Here is a 23,094-nt window from a genome sequence, read left to right as displayed (position 1 = left end):
ATATTTGAACAGAAACAGTTTGCAAAACTTTACACACTTAAACTCCTGCCAAGGCAAACTGTTAGCCACTTGAGTTTGTTATAAATACCCAGTGGCAGTGGTTGGAAGTAGCCCACGGTGTGCTTTATATTCTGAACTGAATGTGAATGTCTTTGCGGTTATATAGAGTAGTAAATAATTGAGTTTGATTAGGGAGAGGGACCTCATTATCCCCCACCTGTGCCCAGCTGGAAGGGGAGGGTCGAAATGAAGCCATTAGCTGTCTCTCTTACTGGCATCTCAAAGAGCTCAAATACATCTGTGTCTTATTTTCTTTTCTGGCACAATCAGTCGAGCAAGCTAAGCAGGCATGACCGGATTTGGCAAGTCCCAAGGACTCTGGCAAAGATACACAAGGAGAAGGCGGAGGGCAGTCATTTTGGCTTCTCACTGCCCATTAGTCTAGCGAGTTATGTTTTTGGAAAATGTCTGTTTTGAAAAAGAGTACTTTGTCCAATGTCAAACATTGCATACTCATACAATACGCTTTGATCTTTAAAAAAAAAATTTTTGTCAGAGCAAAGGGAAACAAAATGTGGCATTCACACTAGTGTAAACTCTTTTTATAAAGTACCACTTGAAGGACTTGCTTTGAAGCAGACATGCTACAGTTATTGCAAGGCTTTCTCTTGCTCATATATTTTCATTTTCTACCTTGAAGTGCTAGAGAATGAACACGCATGGAATTGGGACCAGAATAGGTTGGGAACGAGAGGTGTGTGTCTTCATCACTGTTACAGACTGGTCAGGGCTGGAGAATCAAGTGCCACTCTTGGCAGCCTTTTCCCACCCCCACAAACTGACACCGGCTCATAAAACCATGACATTCTCCAAGGGCTTTTAAAAGGGGCTTTTGTAAGTCATATGGTTAGTCTAAGAGTTGGGACATTTATATTCATCGAACTGAATTTGTTACAGTGGAAGTTGAACCTTCTCCACAGATTGGTCAGTGGTTCCAAACCGAAAGACATGCTTTCTGGAAGTCTCTTCCCAAGTCCCCAAGACTCCCTTCGCGCTTTGGAGTCGGCCTGACCTGGGTTCGAGTCCCAACTCTTCCATTTATTAGCCATGTGACTCCAGACACGTGTTCTGACCTTGCCAAACCTTAATTTCCTCCATTGTACAATTGGACTGATAACAGCACCTTCCTATTCTGTGAGGATTAAATGGACAAAGTACGTGCTCAGTGAATGTCAGCTGTTGTCATGGTCTTCTTGTGTATCACTTCTTTGTGCATGTGAAGAAAAGCCCATAGTTATTATATTAACTATTGCTTATTAAGCCTTTATTATATGACAGGTATTATGTTAACTACTTTAGAAGTATTTAGGCCTCACAACAGTCTTACCATCTAAGAATTATTACATTTTGTAGATGAGGAAGCTCAAAGTTAGAGAGATTATATCATTTGCCCAAGGAAGGCGAAGCTGGAGCTCCAAAGCGGGCTAGAGCTTACTGTGCCGTGCTGCCTTCTGGTGTCACCACCATCTTTCCGATTATGGTCTAGAACTTAATGGCAACCGTGTCTGGGGACATCTTCACTAAGAAACTCCTCTGACCCCCTTACCGCTCCTTGGCTGGGTTAAGTGCCCCTGCGTTTCGGCGGCACTCTGAGCTGGCCTCCACCTTTGTGCTCGCCACATAGAACCATAATTCTTTGTTTGTTTTTCTTTCCCATCGGAAAGACTGTGCTACTTGGGTTAGGGACCATATTGTTGACTTCCGAATCCAAAATAGGATCTTTAATAGATGAATGACCACAGGTAAATTCCCTAATGCCTCCAGCTTCAGTTTCTGTAAAATGGATATAATAATAGTACCCATTTTATGATTAAATGACTTAATGTAGATTCAAAAAGCTTGATACAGCACCTAGCACATAATAAGTGTTCAAAAGATAGTAGTCGCTGCAATTATTGTTATATAATAATATCTTGTACTGTGCAGATCAAAAAGCTCCTAGTGAGTCTCATTGCATTTCTCTGCAACACCAATGTGATTTGGGGCTTCCGTCACCCTCATCCAAAACCAGTGAATTAAGCTTAGGTGGAATATACCTGCTCCTCTGGTTTGCTCTCATAGAAAGGAAAGCCTTGACAATGGAGCCCAGATGTTCTCATTTGAGCTTCGGGGGTTCTGATGCCTGGGCCAGAGGCTGCTTGCTGACACTGCTCCTGAATGTTGCCACCGTGCCCAGCAAATTGCACATTCCAATGGCCTTGTGTTACCAATGATATAATAAACAATGAGGGTTGAGATCCATTCCTCCCAAATGAGCACTCTCTGCTGAGAAGGCAGGGGAGAGGGGATGAGTGGGGCCTCTCCTCTTGGGGTGATGACTTGGGAAAGGGGGAACACAAGAGAACTAACATTTGCAAACTCCTTTTAGTGTGCCAGCCTTAGTGCCAGGTGCTTGGCATTCACTGTCCATTTGATCCTCCTGACAATTCTGTAGGGATGTGGCCTCCTCATTTCATGGATGCAGCTGAGGTTCCCACATGTTAAGGCAACATTTCGGTTAGCGGTGGATCCAGGATTTGAACCAAAGGGTATTTAACTCCCAGCCCATGTGATTTCCTCTCCAATATGTGGCCTTCCAACTTGGGTTCTGGTTCCAGCCTCTTCCTATAAATAGAATCTAAGCTTTTTGGACGAAGACTGTGCTCCTACTTCCTCTCTCTCCCCGTCACCTCCAGTTTGATACTTAGTAGAGAATGCTCATTGTGTTAGGTCAGTGCTGGTATAAAAATTTCCCTCTGGTAACTAACTGAGTGGCTTCGCGCTGGGACAGAGCTGAATTCCTCAAGTGAGTAATCTCTTTTTAAAAAGCCCATATGTTTTTCAGTGGTTACAGGACTTGACAGGGCCTAACTTCAAATTGACTGAAGCACTCCTGACAGCATTTCGTCAGCTCCCGAGGTGGTGCTTCATCCTAGGCCCAGCACAGGTGGCGCAGGGGGCGTGGCAGGGCAGCTGCTTTTGCTCAGTGCCCCAAGAGTGCCCTGCACTGGCCGAAAACAAGCTGTCGGTCCCCAGGGGGAGCAGAAGGGGGAGCAGAGTCTGAGTCAGGACTCTGGGTTTGTGGCCCGTCTGTCTGTCCATCCATCTGCACGTTCGCCCAAGGGGCTAGTCACCGCGGGCACAAGTCACAGCTCAGAGGAAGGGAGGCAAGACTGGCACCCTACCCACGGGCTGCCGGCATGTCCTCTGAGATCATTGTCTTCTCCATGCCCAGTACTAAATAAAAGCAGCTTTAAAAGATGTATTTCAGTAGACTTTTTAGAAAGCCCATAAAACATTCTGGATATAAAGAAATGAGGCATAAACCTCAGAATGTTTGGAAGTCAAGCTGAAAATTGTGGTAGCAAGTCTCCGTATCCATTTATTAAGTGGGAGCATAACTTAACAGTTGCATCAGAACGGATGCTGAGAACCACTTATATTCGGTACTGTTGTTTTAGAAACGTTTTACCCCCCTACGTGCCGCAGACTTGGAGCAGGATCCAGAGCTGGCCTTCGCCTGGATGGGGAGAACTGGAGTGCGAGGCTGACCTGAGGAAACTTTCGTTCGGCCGGGTCGAGTGTGCAGCACTCGGGTCACGACCTCGCTCCTGTTACCGTGCGCGTTTCCGCCGGGCCGGGGCCCCGGATCGGATAGCATGCACCCACGAAGGCCCGCGGCAAGCGCCGGGCATCCCTTCCCTTCTCTGTTGTTTTCATTTTCCTCTCGTGAACCTTGCTACCCCGGCTTCAGCACGGAGGCTGTAAAGGAAGATGGAGAGCCGAGTTACCTCAGAATGATCACTATCGTTAACATTCACGGGTGGTTCACTTATCATTCCTGACTGCACAGACATGGCAGCCGCTCGGAAGCGTCCGCAGGTGTAGCATGGTGATACATATTACATTGTGCCACAATGGATTTATGTATTCTGTAACAAAAGAAAAGTGTAATGAAAAAATACAGAAGGTAATCCTTTATTCCTCCACCGCACAATTTATCAGTAATGCCTGTGGATGATAAGTGCCAGGGATTTCCTCTGCTTGCTTTAACCTTGTCACCCAGGTACATTTTGGTAAAATGACAGAAAAATACAGACTAGGGATTTTCCTCCATTCGAAAATCTTTGAAAAAGACGCTTTTAATTTATGGAAGTTAGTCCAAACACAAGGCTTCCTTTCGAGCTTTTAGTCTGCCTACGCCGAAAAAGATAAACATATTGGTTTGAAATAATGCTGTCAGCCGGCAGCAGATTACGAGAGAATGTAAAGCAGTTTATAAGCAGACTCAAATCTAACTTAGTTCAGGTGGAACCCAGGTGGATGGAAGTTTGCGAGCTCTGGCCCAGCACTAGCATGTGAGCACCCGACAACGTGTGTTCCCTTTTAGGCCCCACTCATCCACCGCCCAACATATTGTCACAGATGGAGCGCACACTGACTTCTGAGGAGAAGGCAGGGGAAGGCAAGTCTGAACGCGGATGATTGGCATTTGTTCCAAACACAGCCTGGCCTGGCGCCAGAGCAAATACCCCCAAGTTTATAAATGCACAAGGCACTTTACATTTCAGTGCTCTTGCCAGAGTATCACTTACTGCATCGCGCCCTAAATATAGTTTTTAAAAAAGAGCTATTTCTTATTTTGCTTTGATCAGTAAAATAAACTTTTAAAGATTGTTCTGGGATGAGGTCCAGCTTCTGAGGTAAAGAATGGCCAGGGCTCAGGCATGATTCAGTAACAGAGTGTTCAGTAAAATTAGCTTGACAGTTCTCAGGCCTGCTGTTCAATAGCAAGAACTTGACCAAGTTAAAATGGATGATCGTGCTGGCTAGACCAGCGTCGGCTTTTGCTTTTTAACAAATGGAATGTCAGGGATTAAACAGCGAGCCGTATGGAGAGGAGGGGTGTGGAGATGTCTTTGTATTAGGGAAGCAAATTGGGTCCTCGCCTTGGAGATGGGCCCCCAGCCCCTGCGGAAAGCCAGCCACTTGGTTGGGTCCAGGCGAGGTTTAAGCCCCTTCCCAGCCTGCCCTACCGTTGGGAAGCCTTTCCATGGCTTAGCTTGGGGCTTGGCTTTTCTTTCCGTTTTCTTGTCAATGTGAAGTTCTGCCATGTTTTTTGGCCATGTTCCCCTCCGAGATTCTTGTGGGGAAATGGGAATGCAACCAGACTCCTTGTGGCAATTCCCATGTTCCATAGTTGGAAACTCGGGTCCCATTTGTTACATGAGCTGCTCGGAATTAGCCTGTTTTGTTCCAGTGCCCAAGCATAGTGAGTAAGATATTTGTGATACTTGCTCTTGCAATTAACAGTCTTAGTGAAGTTATACCTCACCAAGGGGCAGGCCTGTTTTTAGGGTACTTGTTTCTTACCAGCTCATTTCTATCTAAAGGAAAACCTCTCCCCTTAAAGTTAATTGGCTAGAAGCTTACAAATTAGTATTAGTAGTTTGTCTTGTAATTGTTTATGCCTCAGCTAATATCCTGTTTGACCTTTTAGGACTAAGTAGATTAAAACATTCCTACTGAAGTGTGCATAGACATAGACTATATAGTGAGTGTGTGAATGAATGAACGAATGAATGTTTTTGTTGGTTGGTTGGTTGGTTTTTTTTTTACTGGTCAGTTATGAAGAGCCTTTTCCTTATTCTAAATTGCTTTGGGCTATCACCCCCCACACACACACACAGACACTCACACACACATATAACATGACATTTTTTCCTCCAGGGCTCCATGAGCTTTAATATTATGGTAGTATCTGCCTGCAGTGACATCTACTGACACAAGCCAAGTTTATCGTTTGTCAATCCTTGCTGCAAGATTTGGCTGGGGAGCCAGTATTAGTGACCCACACAGACCAATTAGATCCAATTTGAGATAAATTAGGAAAACATTCTATAACTCTGACCTCTCTTTCACTTGGAACTGTTCATACTAGAATGCGTTCTGTCTCTGTCTCTCTGTTATTAGAAGTAGGGTTATTTAACCTATTTTTAAATAATTGGCACTTTGATGTACACTTATTAAAACTTAAACACAATGAAGACTGCAGTGACATCGCTCTGGTTGAATGTTGGTGATGATTTAATATTTGTCTCTCCCTACAGAAATGCTGCTCACGGATTCTCCCTTATTCAGGTGGACAACACAAAGGTCACCATGAAAGAAATCTTGCTAAAGGCAGTGAAGCGAAGAAAAGGATCCCAGAAAATTTCAGGTAGGATAGTTAAATCATACCCCAGCGACAGAAGCTTAACCCTTAGTTAAAAGTGCTTGGTGTGTGTGTGGGGCGGGGGCGGGGTGGGGAGAGGAGTGAGGGAGGGAGGCAGGCAGGCAGGCAGGCAGGCAGGCAGGCAGGCGGTATGGCTGGTTTCTGGATGTTTCAGGTATCAGTGCCAGAAGCTTGATTAGCAGGTCTATGGCAAAAAAAAAAAAAAAGTGATTTTTAAGTTGCCCCTGGGCCCAAGGAAGAGACTGGGTCAGTGGCATATGTGAGAAGAATGTGTTCATGTGGGTTATGGAAGTTCCGTCATTAATAATTTTGATAGATGAAGACAAAGCTACTTGAGCCAACTATCAGTTGGTGTAAAGCTGTCTTGAAAACCGAATCCTAAATTTGAAGCACTGCTTTTAATTTCATGTTTTCACATAATTTTCAGTGGGGGAAACTTTTAGTTGCTAGTGTTTGCGATGTGGAATAAAGCGGGAAATTCAGTTTTACTAAATGAGGGCAACTGTTACAAAAAATGTTTTTAAAGATAAATCACTTGATGCACAGAAATACCTGTTAATCTCTAATTTCTCATTACCCAACTTTATACAGAAAATAAGCTTATGGTACTGTGATATTTAAAAGATAAGAGAAAAATATTACCGATATTGAGAAATAATTATTTTAAGAAATACCTCAAAGATTTGTCATACCGCAGACAACCTAAGTATAAATCAGCCTGTATATGATATGTCAAATAGCTTTGTAAATGAACGAGACTTCTTAAACACTTTTGGTTTTATCTTTTGGAAAGGAAAAAAGAAAGCATTGTTCAGGTTGAAGAAAATAGTTTTGTGTTCTTTTTAAGGGGAGGCATATAATCTGTTCCAGATTTAATTAGCTATCTTCAGATGAAAGCTGAAGTTTTAATAAAAGTTAGAAGAGATAACACAGTGAAGGACACGGATGAGCTGTCTCAAGGCCATATTCCAGGGGAACGATAAGAGCTGTAAAAAATGGCAGAGGAGAGCAATTGAATGGAGCAATGAAAATCTGATTCTCATAAAAAAGAGAGAGAGAGAGATGCTGGTAGGGGCGGTTGTAGATGAGACCTGCTAGCGTCTGCAAGCAATTTGGATGCTCGCCAGGAGTCATTGTTCACCCTCGGCTGTGGCGGCTCCGTCCAGATGTGCCAACTGCACGTTTCGGCTTTTGCCAGCTGACTGCGCCGTTTGATAACCAGCTCTCTGGATGCCCATCACTGGCCGCAGAGATAGAATTAAATGATGATGATCTTCCCACAAGTTGGGAGAGGAAACAATGCATATAAATCTTGATTTCATCTCAGCATGAGAAGTCTTTATCCATCATCACTCATAATGAACAAGTCGTTAGCTGGGATGAATGGTGTTCTGGTTTTTCCAAACACCTCTTTTGTTCATTTTTTGGGTGACTTTTATCCATTGCATGGGGGTCAAACCTCTTTGTATTTAGGGGATGATTGAAGAGGCATAGCCTCGCCTTCCCAGGGGAAAAGAGCTATGTTGGGGTTCTAGGCGCCAATCGTATTTAAACAGCTTCGGACATTTAGAGATATTTAATAAGCATTAATCTTTCTTTACGATCCTGGATTTTTTCTCTTGTCCCTAAGTTTTCTTTACATAATAGTGTATTTTGTGACGTACTCATTTATTCTAAGATAGCATTATTCTGAACTGGCCATGAGGAGGTAGAACTAACTTTTAACCTTCTCAATAGAAATTCTGCTGTCGCAGATTTTTTAGACCGTGAAACCTCCGTGAAGTGACTGGGCTACCGCCGAGCCGGTGTCTTTCGCTCTGTCTCCTCTGTCCCAGCCACCTCTGTCCAACCGAATGCCTGTTTTTCTGCGTCCATCTCCAGTAAGCACGTTTAGCGCACACACGTTGATTTATGTTCACCTTTGTACACACATCCCTGCCATTTCCGTCAGAGTCTTTGCCATACCCTTGGCAAAGAATTAGGACTCGTTATCCGAAAAACAGTGATCTGCATTATTTATTCCTTTTTATACTACAAAAGTCAATTGAGATTGATGCATTTACATAAATTACTGTCCATTTTATTAACTTAGAAAGCTTTTTAAAACAAGAAGCTCTTTCTGTTGCTTTATTAACTCTAGTCTCACGAAATAGAAGGATCTCCAGTTTGGCGAAGAGGTTTATTTAAGGTTAGCTTGCTAAAGGTATGGTATAGTTTATATTTTTGAACTTCGTGTTGTGGAGTGGACCTGTTTTGGAGGGTGATTAATGAAAAGAGGAAAATCCTCTTGTCACAGAGAGAAACACAAGTATATTTACTTAAAAAAAAAAGTCTTGGTGCTCGCAGTTGGCTCACCTATTGTGACATGAACTTAGTCTCGAACTCGGTGGCAGGAGATGCTAGGTTAGAGATCCTCATCCTGTATTTCCTGAGCCTCTACCACAATGACCTGCTAATGCTAAGTCTTTGCAAGCAGATGCCTGCCACCTCGACGTCTGGGACAGAATGGAGTGCTCAGCCTGCAGACAGCTTTCACCTGTCTGAGTGCCGAACCACACTGGTCCCTTTGCTACTCTTTGAATATAAGTGAAAGGGGAGACGTGCCACTTGAGATCGAATGTGTGCCGTGTGGAGTTGAGAGTTCTCACACTGTTTGTTCATTAGAGGTTAGTTTTATTAGATCAGGATTTCAGAAAGCCTTTGATAGGCTGACAGTGAGCTTCTGACAGCTCTCCATTTAATAATTAATAACAATAATAATAATAATAATAATAAATTGAGAACTACTTCATTATTAAATCAAGATGTGGACATAATGATTGTCCTAACATTTAAGTTCTCTGTTGCCCTTCCCCGTGGCACTCTCTCTACAATTATCATTTGTAAAAAAATCAGAAGGTGATAGGTATTTGAACAAAAGAATTCTTCTTTGTTTAGGTAAATAGCTTTGTCAGTGGAAACACTTAGGGTTTAAAAATATTTTTTGCTTTTTGTGGATAGAATGTCATTATAGACACTTGTAACCGATCTAAAATTTTGACTTGCATTATTTGTAATTATTTCATCAAGTCATAACTCTTTATGAACACTGCAGGGTTTTTTCTATTAATATTCATGTACTGAACTATAGTAATCTTTTCACAGTGTGTTCCAGTCAGTTCTCTGCTAGGCCGTTTTTTAAAGCCCATTTTTAAATGTCTCTTTTTAAAAAGTTTCTCTCTGGCTTTTCGTTTTATTACTGACCTACTTGACATTTGGAATCTACCTGCATTGCAGTGCAAAAAGTCCACACTGTTTAAGAAAAATGTAAATGGAGAATGCAGTTTTAGAAGAATTAGCTAGAACCTCTACTAATCTTAACAGTTGATGGACGTGTTTTTGCCATAATGAAGAGTAGCCTGTCTGGTCCCTTGATTTAGCTGGTAAAATATACTAAACTGTTATTTTGTGAGTAAAGGCCTTCGTTCATCAAGTTCTCCTTTGGTCACGTTTACCCGCACAATCAGTGACCTTCTGAGCTCCTTAGTATTTTGTTGTTGTTTAAAACTGCTGCTTCCTACCGACCCTCACCAGCCTCCTGAAGCATGATGTTGGGTATGACAGAGACACTTGAGAAATGGAAGCAGATCCAATTTCAGTCCTAACGTTGAGGCAGACATACCGTGTAGGTATCTCTTGATCTGCGAAGGAGAGAAGGCTTTGAAGTGGGATTTTCCAAGCAGAATAATTTTCTACAGGGCTCTCTTTCAGTATTTGTTGTCATGAAACAAAGGTGTTTTTCTTTGTCATCTATTGAAAGATCGAACCAGAAGCATATGAACTTTTTCTTAACCCTGTCGATTCTTGCCTTTTGATGTGAAAAGCAAACTTTTATTAATCTGCAGATCCTTTTGAAAATTCTGTACAGTGTTGTTAATAAGACTTACGACATTCGCTCTTACCTTTCCTTTGCAGAATTTCACCTAGAATTTGAAAGATAAATGTTAACTTTGTTGAGTGGACCCCCTCTTAATATCTCGGCTTAGAGTCACAGACCACCTTACTACTTGCTAACTTACTGTTTTCACAGGACCCCTGGAATGTGACCAGTGAGAACGTCTAGTCTAGGACTTCTCAGACATTATACCCTAAAGGACCACTAGGAGCAGAGAGGAGTTGTGAACACATACCTACCACAGGGTGTGTGTGGGGTTCAGATCTGAGAGGCAGCTAATGATAACGTCATTGGATTCTCAAGGTTTATCTTCAAAATGCATATAAAATATGCATATTGATCCATAATATATTTGTAGTTGTGTTGAACATTGACTCATCATGTGCTCCTAAGTGCGGGAGTTGTGCTGGATACAGGGAGACAGTGGTAAAAGGCCCTTGCTGAGCGGGGAGGACCTCACATTTTAGAGGGAGAGTAGTTACAAGGGGCTGAGAGAGAGAAGAAGAAGATGCAGGGGAGCTCAGGGTATAGCATGGATGGGCAGGGAACTCCTCCCTGAGAAGCTGACATTTAAATTGTGACCTTTGCGTGTAAGACAGGAAGAGTGGGGGAGGGGCCGTGGCTGTTAGAACTTGCTGTGTTTTATTGTAAAAAGAACACTTTTTCACAGTCAATTTACTTACCTGCCCCTCCCCCCGCTAAAAATATTGTAGTAAAACTGACCCTTGAATTCTTCCCCGTGCTAACTCCCCATGTCTCATCCATTAGCAAGTCCTACCAATTTTGCCTCCTGAATATATCCTCAATCCGTTCAGTCCCGATTACCATGACTTCACCTGGACCGTTGAAAATAGCACGCTAGCTGGATTTCCTGCATCTGTTCTTGGCCCCGTCCAGTCTCTTGTCTACATAGCAGCCAGAGAGATCTTTTTAAATATAAATCAGATCATATCTGCTCCAAACACTTCAGTGACTTCTAGTTGCATTCAGAATAAAATCCAAACTTCTAACCACTCTGAAATACACTGAGTCCCAAAGAGGGGTGGGGTGTACAGAGAATATAAACATAAAGAAAAAAAAGAATTGGAAAGAAGTACAGAGTCGATGGTTGCAGTGTGACAGAGGAACACAGACCAGGCCGAGCACCTGGGAGACCAGGCTGGGGACACGGCGCCGGTGACTTAACGTGGACCCGCCGTGAGAGACCCACGCGGCAGCAGGGGCCATCCTGACTCATTCCCGCGACACCTCCCGCAGGAGGCCTCACTCTCATGCCAGGTAGACCGAGAAAGGCGTATGCAGATTAATTTATTACTTATCAAGAGTGTTACAAAGGGGATTTGTGTGGCTAAGAATGAGTCAGTCTTTCCGCAAGCTCAGTTCCAATCAGGTAAGAGCTGATTTATCCAATGCCTTTGTGTAAGTACAGATATTACCGCATTTAATCTAATCCCTAGAAAGTAGACATTATTATTCCTCTTCTGCAGGTGAGACTTTAGAAGTGTTAAAAAGTAGAGGGAAACGTGCATCTTAGAATTAAGGAACTAAGATAACTATATGTGTAATCATACACTTACCTCCGTGAGCTTCTCTCTCCTCAGCTCTAAGAGAAGTTAAAGTAACTCACATTTCCACAGTAAGTAAATGGCGGATTCTGAATTGGAGCCTGGGCTTTTTTGACCTCAAAGCTTGCACTGTTTTTATTGTACCATGTTGCTTATTAGAACCCTAATGGGAGAACAAATTTAAAATTCTGTAAACAGAAATGTTCATTGATTCTAAGATCTAAATGCACTAGGGAAGTGCAGCATTTAAAAGAACCCTGTGGTGAATCTGGATATAAAGCCAGGAATTCTTTATGTAATTGCACAGTTTGTCTGTATCGGTGTCAGTTTTAATGTTTTACGTCTGGCTTTCTTAAAGCAACATACACCTGTCCCGAGTTGCCCTGTGGAGAAGAGAAGCCCATGTATTTTAGATGGAGTAGAATTTTTAACACTCTTCTAGCCCGAGATGCTCTCCAAAGACTAAATAGAGATAAAGTATCTGCCAGCTGTAGGGGTGAACAGAACCTACTTCACGTATAGTTGTAAAGACAAAAAATTCAGTAACGTTTCATCCAAGAAAATATTTTGTGAGCCAGGGACACAGACGTGTAGTTTCCTTACGCTGCAGCTGGTCATCCTTTAAAAAAACAACGAACAAGAAGATGAAGACAGAGAAAAGGTAAACAAGACTGTTTAAATGTTCTTTGCCCAAAAAGCAGTAATCCCTGCAGAAAACTGCCCCTCATGAAAGAATAAATAACGCGCCTGTGCCATTTGTAGGGGGTCGGGGGGCTGGGTACGAAAGAAGGACCTGACACTCGGTATCCAGTGGCCCTGTGGGAAACCGGTGGAGTGCTAAGGTGTTTAAACGTACAACTCACAGGTGCCCCAGTCAGGAAGCTCCCAGTTAAATATTCCTCCTCGCCTCCTCTCTCCCTTCATCTCACCTGAGTCCTCCTCCCCCATTCGTAGTGCTCTGAGGCTCCTGATGCATCTTCTTGGGTATAGAGCAGAGCACGTTAAAGATGGCATTGCAGTCAACTATTGTATCCAGAAAGCCTGGAAATTTAGAGAATTTATGTCAAGCAAAAATCTTTTGGAACCACTTTAGAGACCCAATTATTTTAGAAAGGTGTTATGAGCTCTCGTAACCGCTGTATCAGAAAACCGTGAAATACATCATTCGCCAAAACTACATTTGACCAGCATTTACTCTTCTTGCTAGTCACTAATCTTTCAGGAGTTCCTTTTTCATCACGAAGTCTATTCATTCGCTCCATCTGGGGCAGTCACCAGGATGGATTAGATTAAGAAAAAGCAGAATGAAAGGAAGAGAAAGGACGTACACTCCTGAGAGGCCGTGCAGTGGTGCAGGGCACACACATTGGAGTCAGAGGACCTTTCCCTGGGTCTGCTGGGGACAATTCCAGAGCAGCACTCATTTAATAATAGCTTTTCAGAAAGAAAAAAATACTACATTAAATGTACGTATTGATTGTTAGCTGTATCCTGATCTTGGAAACGTTAAAAAATGAAAAATATATATATAGAATAAGAAACTGTGGTAACTGAATGTGCAGTCATGTATTTACCTCTATGAGCCTCGCTTTTCTTAGCTGTAACGTGGGAGAGGTTGAGGAAGGATTAATCAAGGACACTGTAGGAAAGGGCCACCTGTGCTCTAAAGCTCTGTATGGCTCTCAAGACACCCTGTTTAGTTCAGCAGTCACCATCCAGTGTAAGCACTGTACCAGAAATCAGGTGGACAACCCATTGAGAAAACAGACTCAGAAGAAGGGGCAGTGAAATATGGTCAGTTCACAGCTAGAAATATTGAAGCTGCTAAAGCAGCACAGATAAGGGAGTATTTAAAACTACTGGGTGAGGCAGGGACCTGAGGAAAGATGCTCTGGAGTAAGTGATTTCTTTGACAGCTTTTTGAAAATTAATTAGAACTTTGCCAGATGGGTAAGTGAGAAGAACATTCCAGATAGAGACTTGTTGAGATGTAGTCACAAAACATAAACATTCCAAATTGCTGGAGCAGGAACAAGGCAGAGAATAAGCTGCAGAAGTTAGGCAGGGGCCAGATCCGATCGGCCCAGGCCCGGTAGTGTGCTCAAAATTAGAAGAGGTGCACCCATTTCCTGGGGGCTCATTAAGCAGGAAGCGGTCCTTACCCTCAAGACACTTATTGTTTAGTTGGAGAGACAAACAGATAGGCAGTTACCATACCACGCACGTGATGAGCAGAAATAAGTCTAGGGGAGCACATTGTGGGAGGGGAGCCCTAGTCCAGTCTTAGGGAGTCAGGGAGGATTGTCTTGAGCAAATTATCCAGCCGGGACCTGAAAAGTGGTAAAAACTGTTCAGGTGAAGAGGGATACGAACGAAGGAATGAAGGAACGAAGTGAAAGTGCTGTGTCTTCTGGAAACCGTGGGAGTCGGGGGCGGGGAATGATGAGCCTGAAGTCACTTGGGACCAGATCATATTTGTAAACTGTTGAATTTGAACTACATTCTGATGGCAGAGGGGAGCCATTGAAAGGAGAACAACACAGTCATAATTTCTTATAGAAAACACCATCTGTGTTTTAAAAAATGGATTAGAGGACATAAAACAGGAGGCAGAGACGGCAGTGAGGAGGCTCTTAAGGACCTTGCCCAAATGTGATGAGCCTTGAACTAAGGTGCGGAGAGGTGGGGGGTGCTCAGTCCAGGAAACAGGGGCGGACACCATTGTAAACTCCGATTTCTGTCATTAGAGAATGCACAGTTTGGGGGGATTAAAACAGCTTGGAGCTGCCACCAGTTCTGGTGTTAATATTACAACAACGTGAAGGTTAAGGGCTTTTAAAGAATTTTTTTTTAAGTTAAATATTTGTTGGGGAAAAAAACATCGTGAAGGTGAGAGAAGTAAAAAGCGAAAGTTTTCTCTTTCTTTGGTGTAAATACTTTTTAAAAAAAAATTTCATGCAGATACACATAAAGGCTGTAAAGTTCGTGGGGGCAGGACCCTGATTTTTGGTTTTTGGTTTTTAAAAATCACTACATACCTAGCATCTAGCAGAGTGCTTGTCAGATAGAGAACACTCCATAAACATTTGTTAAATGAACTTGTGAAAAATTTATCTGAGTAAAGGTTTCTTAAAATGATACCATAGAGGATATCTGATTTTGCAATTTTTCAGTCAATATGTCATAAGCATTCTATATTAGAGTAACCGCTGCATTTTTATCTTTCTCGTTAAATTTATTTAACTTGGCTTTCTATTGAAGGACATTTAGATTTAGATTTTTTCCAGATTTTCAGTTTTACACAAACATACAGTGAGCCGTCTTGTAGGAATAGTCATTGCACATTTCTGCTGGGTTTTAAACATGGGATTGCTTGTCTAGGGGGTTGCTTATTTAAAATGTTGACAAAAACAAATTGCTCTTCAAACAGTTTATACCGATTCTTTGACACTCAAAGATTATAGGAGAGGACCTTTTCCCCCAACCCTTTACTAACACTGGATATGATCATTCTTTAATTTTTGTCATACCGATTGATGGTTAGCAGTTAGTATCTCATTTTAATTTGCATTTCTGGGTTTTTAGTGTAATTAAGCACCGTTGAGTATTTCTATTAGGCATTTATCTTTCTAAAAGATAGTTCTTAAGTCAATCAGTTGTTTTAGTCGGAACTGCGATTGAGAGGAAGCCTAATTCTGTCCACCTCCCCTCCCCTTTTCCTGTTTAAGCAGATATGTGCGTACACACACATACACACACATCACATGCACACATGCACACTTCAGTATGTAGAGAAAGGCCAGGCCATTTCACTTGTTTGCCCACTGGCCCTTTCTTCACCGGCAAAGCTTTGTTCATGTTCAGAGAGAGCCAGCTGGTAATTCACTAGACTCCAGCTCACCTCATTTGAGACCTTCTGTTGTGACCTGCTTAACTTCGTCATCAGAACTAGTTTAAAAAACAGATTTTCTGTTAAGTAGTTTATTTTAGTCTGGCACACTTAGAAAGTTCATCATAATCTGCAAATCAGAAATGTAGACCAAAAAGTCGTCCCTTAATAGGTTTGCTTTTGGGGGGCGGGAGCACATCTAAGGACACATCTGGCAGCATTATGAACAGCACTGGCACCAAGGGCAACTGTGGGGGGTTAATGGGGACCCTGCATCATCCTTGCCATGTGCCTGGTGAGTAAACTCCTAGAAGTTTCTGGGAATGGCAGCGAGTGGGGAAAAGGCTGCAACCAACAATCAGTGTCACAAAGTGGGGATGACGAATTTGCCGAGGAGGCCGTCGAGACAGATGTTTAATTAGCTGAAGTCAGAGTGGATAAATTGGGAGAGGACTGCCGAGGCGGAGAGGGGCCTTTGCCCCTCACCCCTCATTTAACTGCGTTTGGGTCGTGGGTTTTCTGAGTTTCGGTTTTGATTTTGTCCTTACCATTTATTTTCTTTTCGAAGGGAACATCCTCAGATTGGGGCAAGCTGGGGAGGCGTGTAGAGAGAAAGTACCCTTTGGTTACAGCTACTGAGTACTTACTGTATTCCAGGTGTTTTTGTATTTAACCTTCACAATGAACGTGGGAGATGGGCATTATCTCTTTTTTACGGTTGAGAAACTGAGGCTGCACATGTGTGTGTTGTGCATGTGCGTGTTGTACATGTGTGTGTTGCTAATGAGTCATGTAGGTGAGATTTGAACCTAGACCTCTTGATTCTTGAGCCCAGTGTTTTTTTCCCTGTACCCCAGCTTCCCCACTTAAGATGTACTGCAGATGGAGGAACTTTCTGGAGTAAAGATAACAGTCTATATATTCACAGGAGCTGGTATCACACAGGTGTATGCATTTGTCAGAACTATTACATGGTACTTGTAAGATTTGTACATATTGCTGTATGTAAATTTTACTATAAAATAAGAGAATCTTAAATATTGAACACCAGGTAATGTTATACACACTGAAGTGTTGAGAGTGAATATACTGTTGTCTGCTCCTTACTTAGAAATGCATTTTTGTAAATGGGCTGGTGAATAGAAATGTGATAAAGCAAGTATAATAAGGTGTTAGTTGTAGGATCTAGGTATTGTGTACAGTTCTTTCAACTTTTCTGTGACTTAAAAATATTCATAATAAAATAGCAAAGACCTCATAAAATTAAAAATATATAACTTAGATTCTACTTATATTAGTATAAATTTCTGGACTTACAAATATATGTTCTGATGGCATAGAAAACACTACTCTTTATTTCTATTTGTAGGATATTTTATCTTTCGTTACTTTTTATGTTAAATAACATCTTCGAGGTCGTAGTTTCTTCCATTGATCTGTGGCTTTAAGTAGCACATAGAGTTATGAATATAATAATGATTATTACCACTTAATGAATGTTCAAAATTTGCCAGGCAGTCAGCCAAACGACATTTTTTACTATGTCATTTAATCCCTGAAACAACTATTTGAATTGATTGTTATTTTTGTTTTATAAGTAAGAAAAGTAAAGGTCAGAGAGGAGGATACAGGACTTGTCCAAGGTCACACAGCTAGTGAGTTAGGGAGCTGGGAGGCCACCTAGATGTATGAAGCCAAAGTTTACATTCCTAACCACTGTGCTGTATGTCTCCCACCGGCTACGGTTATAGGATCCACAGCTCGGGGGAGGCCGGTGTGCTTTTCTCCCTAGAAACACCAAGTGCACCTGCTGCTTCAGTTAGATATGGTACGTGATTCAGTGGCAAAGGCCTGGACTCTGGAACCCAACTAGCCATGGTCCCCACCCCAGTCGTACCTTTCACACAGCTGTGAAGTTAGGCACGTCATCAAACCCCTCTACCTTGAGTTATCTTTTCTGTCAATGAGGTAATAATACCTACCTTGTAGGGTGGTTATTTTAACTGAATGCACGTAAAACATTTCATAGTAAGTGCTCAGTGGAGGTCAGCTGCCTTGTCTCTGTTGCCACTGCCACATCGAGCACACCATAAAACCTGACTTTTTAGGGTTTGATTTACTTCTTATTCTACCCATGCAACTTGGCCTTTGCCTGCACCTTTTGTTTTCCAATGAATTAAGTCTATAGAAATCTTATACCCTGTGATAGAACTAGCCTTTGGATTGTGTTTGGGTATGGATCTGCTGGAGGCACCCTTTACTTTGAACAAGGAGAAAACGAGATCCAGAGAGTCAACTCTAATGACTTTTGACTAACATGAAAACGTATATGTAGGCGTGGGTTAATGAACACAAGCCTCATTCATCATACAGCTTAGATCAGCAAATCCACTCTGCCAGAGATTCGAGAGGTAAAGCGGATAAACTACACTTGCCTGTAACAAACATGTTTACAAGTGATTTTTAAATACTTGAGTATTAACCATTGAGTAGCTCATGGAGTCTATTGCTTCTTAGCAGGAAACATTTGAAAGAGGGAATGTAATTAAACAGCAACATGGTTTTTGAGCGAATGATTATGGAAGTTACAGACAGAGTTGAAGTACGAAGCCCCTCACATCCCTCCATGAAGAGTCTCAGTGTCCCCCAGAGGAAGCAGAGGGCAGCAATGGCTGCGTGAATTCATGAGCAGTGAGTGGCTCCATGTGGATCATAGTGGAAATGAAGAGGTTCGGGCCGTATCTCAGGCTTGGAAGCTGCTGGGAAGAACGCTGTCCCTCAGCTGCTCGGCCTCCTCTCAGAGGCGCCATGGCCTGCCCCAGTGAGTCCCTAATACGTTGATCTCACCAGATGATGACGAGTACCTTACTGAGGAGAAGGATGAGAACCCCCCTTTTTCCTTGGGAGAGGGTTTGGAGAAGAACGGGTTTTTTTTATTGGTTTGCCAGCACTGTACCTGGCCAGCACTGAAGCTGGCCCAGAGTTGGTGGCTGGCACATTCTGTGAAATGAACTAAGGAGAAGCAGTGAAAGCCAGTCTAGTCAGGAAGCCATTCACTGTACTTTGATTATTATTGATCAGACTTCCTCAGAATTAAATCATCAAGTAAAAATGTAAATGTCTTAAAAATGAAACACAGTGTACATCAGTTGAAATTAGTTGCTTTCCAGGTTCCCTTAATGACAGGAATCTCTAATGAATTCTTGGGGAGCCAGAGGAGTGTACCAAAAACAGACATTTTAAGCATCGATAATCAAGTACAGGTGCCCAGCAGGAGGAAGCTACTGCACACAGTGTGTTACAGAAAAAAAATGAAAGCACTCACTTCCCATCGTGGGACGGGAGGAGGCAGGGAGTGAACGAGTGGGGGAGAGAGCACATGCTCAATCCTCGTCTTCCAGAGAGTGAGTAGATACTGTGTGACATTGAAATAATTTTTAAAGCAGCTGACTAGGAATGCTAATAAAAATATGAAGGTCGGTACCAAAAGAACTTACCAAAAAGGTTAAACTAATGGCCAGTAAGAAGGGACTCAGAGATGGGCAGGGAATTCACTGGTTTTCATTATAGAACTTGTATTTATTATTTACTTGTAAAACTGTATATACTTGTACTTTGATAAAAGTAAAAATAGTTTTTCACATTTGTGAAAAGACAGCTTACTTTCAAATCCTAGAGCTTAGAAATACTTCTTTCTTTCCCTTACATGGACTTTCTCTTTTTGGAAACTCACTTTCTCCTAAAAGCCACAATCCATTTCATGGTGTTAGATGTCAGTTTTCTATGAGAACGTTGTTATTAAATAGTGGCTTTTCATTATAAACATTTCAAACCTTTAAAGACCAAAATGTTATACAAGTATAACTGTTACATGGTGACTTTTGCCAGCATTTTGTCTCTGTGATCTGTATTTTCCATAGGTTAAAGTACAAGCTCTTAGCCAAGTATGCCATCCCATTCTAGGGATGACTGATGCCTCAAATGTAAATGAACACAGCTGCTTTTCCACAACGTTAGAGTCCCAAACAGCTGTCACATGTACATTTTGACATTCTTTTTTTAATTGGGACAAAAATTAGCGTACTAAATCTACTGATCTGGTTAACTGTATTGTCTAACTTATGTGGAGAGGTAGAGAAGAGGTCATAGAAAAGCCCAGTGAGCTAGAACGTAGCTGTCCCAAAAGACTTGAACTTACCTAAAATAAAAGCCCCGTGATGAGACCCTTCTTCTCAAGAACAGAAGGTCTGTAAGGGCCTGGTGGTGGCTGCCGACCACTGCCACCTTTGCCAGTGAGCCCGAGCCTCTGCTGATGGCCAGCGTGCTCTTCCAGCTGAGGAGATTATGAAGGATCACCCATTGTCTCTCAAAAGACAGAACCAGTGCTCTCTCCTCCTCTGCAGTCCCTGGAGGATTTATCTCAGGGATGGCCGTCATGGATCCAAGGACCACACTTCCTCTATTGGCGTAAAGCTCACACTACCACTACCAACTGGTGGCCTTGTTCAGGTCATGCCGATGTAAGGTCACAACTAGATCACAGGCTGCTGGCTGCTGGCTGCTAGCCTTAACTCTGGACCTGAATACCTGGGTTCTGAAAACATCTCCCTGATTCCACTCTTGTCCTTGTTACTCTTTCTAGCTCTCTGGGAAGTTTCTTTGCCTGTTCGAACTTCATTTTCCTCGTCTAGAAATGAGAGTGTTATCTTCATACCATTATGAGAATTAAGTAGAAATCTGCGTCAGACAGCGGGCGCATAGCCGCTATAATTTTATTACTCAGTAGGTGTTAGTTCTGCCCCTCCCTTCAGCTTCACTGTTGTGAGGCGCAGCCATACTCACCATTTGGTGATAGGACACTTCGTTGTTTATGAGTATGACTGCTTTGAGTCATGGTTGAACAGAGACGCTGGCTGCTAAGGAACGCAGCGCACATTTATCCCACATCAGGTGCGGCCCGGAACGTGTGCATCTGTCCGCCCAGCTGCTCATTCGAGCTTTTCCAGGGGTCCGAGGCCCCTTGTCAGAGCAGCGGAGCACCAGGGAGAACATAGGTGCGCACGTGCAGGAGTGACCTAGCATTCCTCTGGAGCACTCCGCATCTGGGGCTGGACGTGCAGAAGGGTTAAAAGCTGGAGAAACTTTTGTCATAAATTTTCTCTTGAGCAGGACTTCCCATTGAACATCTGACAGCAGAGAGGAAATGCTGATTGGCCTCAGAGTCAGCTGAAGGAGACAGGAGCTGCAGTGGAAGCTGCTGGATTTACTGTTATTAGCAAGGCAAATGGAAAGCCAGCAGGGCAGCCCAGCTCCCAGATAATAGATCTAACAAGAAGGAAAACTCCCAGAAAGGAAAATGGCTGGCAGCCACACTGCTCTACCCGCTCCGCTGCCACTTTTTCCATTGCTTTTGCCTTTTTGTTTTGTATGTTGAGCACAAAGAGAAGCATATTTTAACATCTTGGCTTAGAAGCCACAGTTGGCTTAAAGTAAAACAAGATATGTCATTTAGCTTCTCATCTAACAGATTCAGAGTTCAACGTGGTGAAATGTGCAAAATTGTATCAATACAGCAATAAATAATTGCCATTTATTGAGTATTACGTGCTAGGCTATAGTGCCTTATTTAATCCATAAAACAGTCTCATGAGTTAAAAATTATCATCATCCTCAATTTGGAGATAAGAAAACAATGCTTAGAGCCCTTACATAATGTCCCAAGGTCTTAAAGCTCCATGTAGCTGGGATTTGAACCCCGCATTAAGGTCTTTCTCATCTAGTGGAAGCGGCTGAGGCAGGAGCCCAGATGGCTGTGGTGGGGGCCATGCAGGGTACTGCTGGGAAAGGAAGCAGCCAGTCTGGGAAACTGGTAGAAACTGAAGCTCTCATGGAAGTCAGTCAAGGAAAAGAAGATGCAGTGTCGACGGAGGCCAAATAAGACTTGGGGAATAACCATAGAGGACGGTCGTGGTTTCGACAGACTGGCGGAGCAGGCAGTGACACGGAGGCAGGAGACTGAAAAGTATATGCACTGAACAGCGAGGACACCAGTTTGACTGGATCATAGAGGACAAGAAATTGCAATGGATAGAAAGTCTAGAGTAGAGTAAGGAGTTGGCCACCGGGAAGTTGCGGAAGGATTTTTAAGCATGGGCGTGATAACTCTTAGAGTTTGACTCCAGAGAGCAGCAGTAGGGTGAAGAATGGATGGGTGGAGGCCACGAGATGGGCAGGGAGACCGTTACTGTGGGCTGGGTGATAAGCAATGCAAGGGAGGCTTGTGAAGCGGGTAGGGTCCACGGGATGGGGAGTTGACTTAATGTCCACCGGAAGGAGGAAGGATGAGTAAGAAGTGTTCCAAACTGATTGCCTTTTTCACTACGCTGACTCCGTTGAGGCCAGAATCAGTCTTAATCACCTTCGCATCTATAGTGCCTTGTACGGTGCGTGGCACATGGTGGGTTTGTTCATGTTTGATGAACAACTGGGTTGATTCATCGGGAGACCCAGTGTCATCGTTGGAAACCCGGTTACAAGGAAAAAGAGCTGATCTGAGAAGGAGAGGTTAAAAAGGTTATAGTCTGTTGTCCCGTAAAATTAAAAGCCAAAGCGTGTTTGGAGTTCTCTCCGTTCCTGCTGTTCATTGTCCGCAGCGCTTCCTTGGCGAGTTGATGGAAGCCCCTACGAGGCCCTGCGGTCTCACCCAGGGCTAGACTCCCTTCCATCAGGGGGGAGGGGCACTGGCACCTGCTCTGTATAGAACACTGTCACTCCTGGCGCCTCACCGAATCTCTTCAGCAGCCTGTCAAGTACGTGGCAACTGTTATCCTCGTTTTATGGAGGAGGAGACCGAGGCTCAGAGAGGGTGTAGTTTACCCAAGTCCGTCTCAGGCATAAGCAGCTTTGAATATGTCTTCAGACTCCACCGTATCATAACAAAGTCCAATGATTGAAAACATTTGGCCCCGAGCTTCGTCTGCATTGACTCGGGTTAGAGTCACCGCTTTTGTGTAACTCAGAAAAGGCTGCAGACAGATGAAGTCTCCTTTTTGTTCGTTTCTTTTGTTTTTGTCCTTAGGTGCTTGTGACTAAATTCACTAATTTCACTGGCTGTCAAGGCTGTGTTAAGGAAAATGGGTTTGAACTGCTGTGGTTTTTGAGCACTGGACTGGATGTCAGAAACCTTTGCCATCACGGGAAATTCTGTCACTCCGGATTTACTGTCTGCTCCCCACAGCTGAATTCCTCAGCAGTGTGATTGAGCACCCTGGCGCCCCGTCAACCAGTTTTGGCATTTATTTGAATGCATTACCCCACTGGTTTCCATAAACTATTTTACAATTGTTTAAAATAAATGACTGTTTATTTCCACAAAAGCCATCTGTATTTCTTTACAGAGCAACAGATAACTGTATGTAAAATTTGGTAATGT

General features: G+C 43.0%; 1 protein-coding gene across 10 annotated transcripts in view; it reads left to right on the top strand.

The window, feature by feature from the left end:
• The window catches only part of MAPKAP1 (mitogen-activated protein kinase associated protein 1), a 229,560-nt gene that overhangs the window by 138,874 nt on the left and 67,592 nt on the right, over positions 1-23,094 (top strand). For all 10 annotated transcript variants that reach the window (XM_015594280.2, XM_015594281.2, XM_025051281.1 and 7 more), the window contains one exon: positions 6,150-6,259. In XM_015594280.2, coding sequence (XP_015449766.1) covers positions 6,150-6,259 — 110 coding nt within the window. The remainder of the gene's footprint in view (positions 1-6,149; positions 6,260-23,094) is intronic.

The sequence above is a fragment of the Pteropus alecto genome, unplaced genomic scaffold, assembly GCF_000325575.1.
Source record: "Pteropus alecto unplaced genomic scaffold, ASM32557v1 scaffold67, whole genome shotgun sequence".
In the NCBI taxonomy this organism is placed as follows: Eukaryota; Metazoa; Chordata; class Mammalia; order Chiroptera; family Pteropodidae; genus Pteropus; species Pteropus alecto.
Note: the sequence above shows the minus strand (reverse complement) of the source record. Positions and strands in the feature narration are given on the sequence as shown.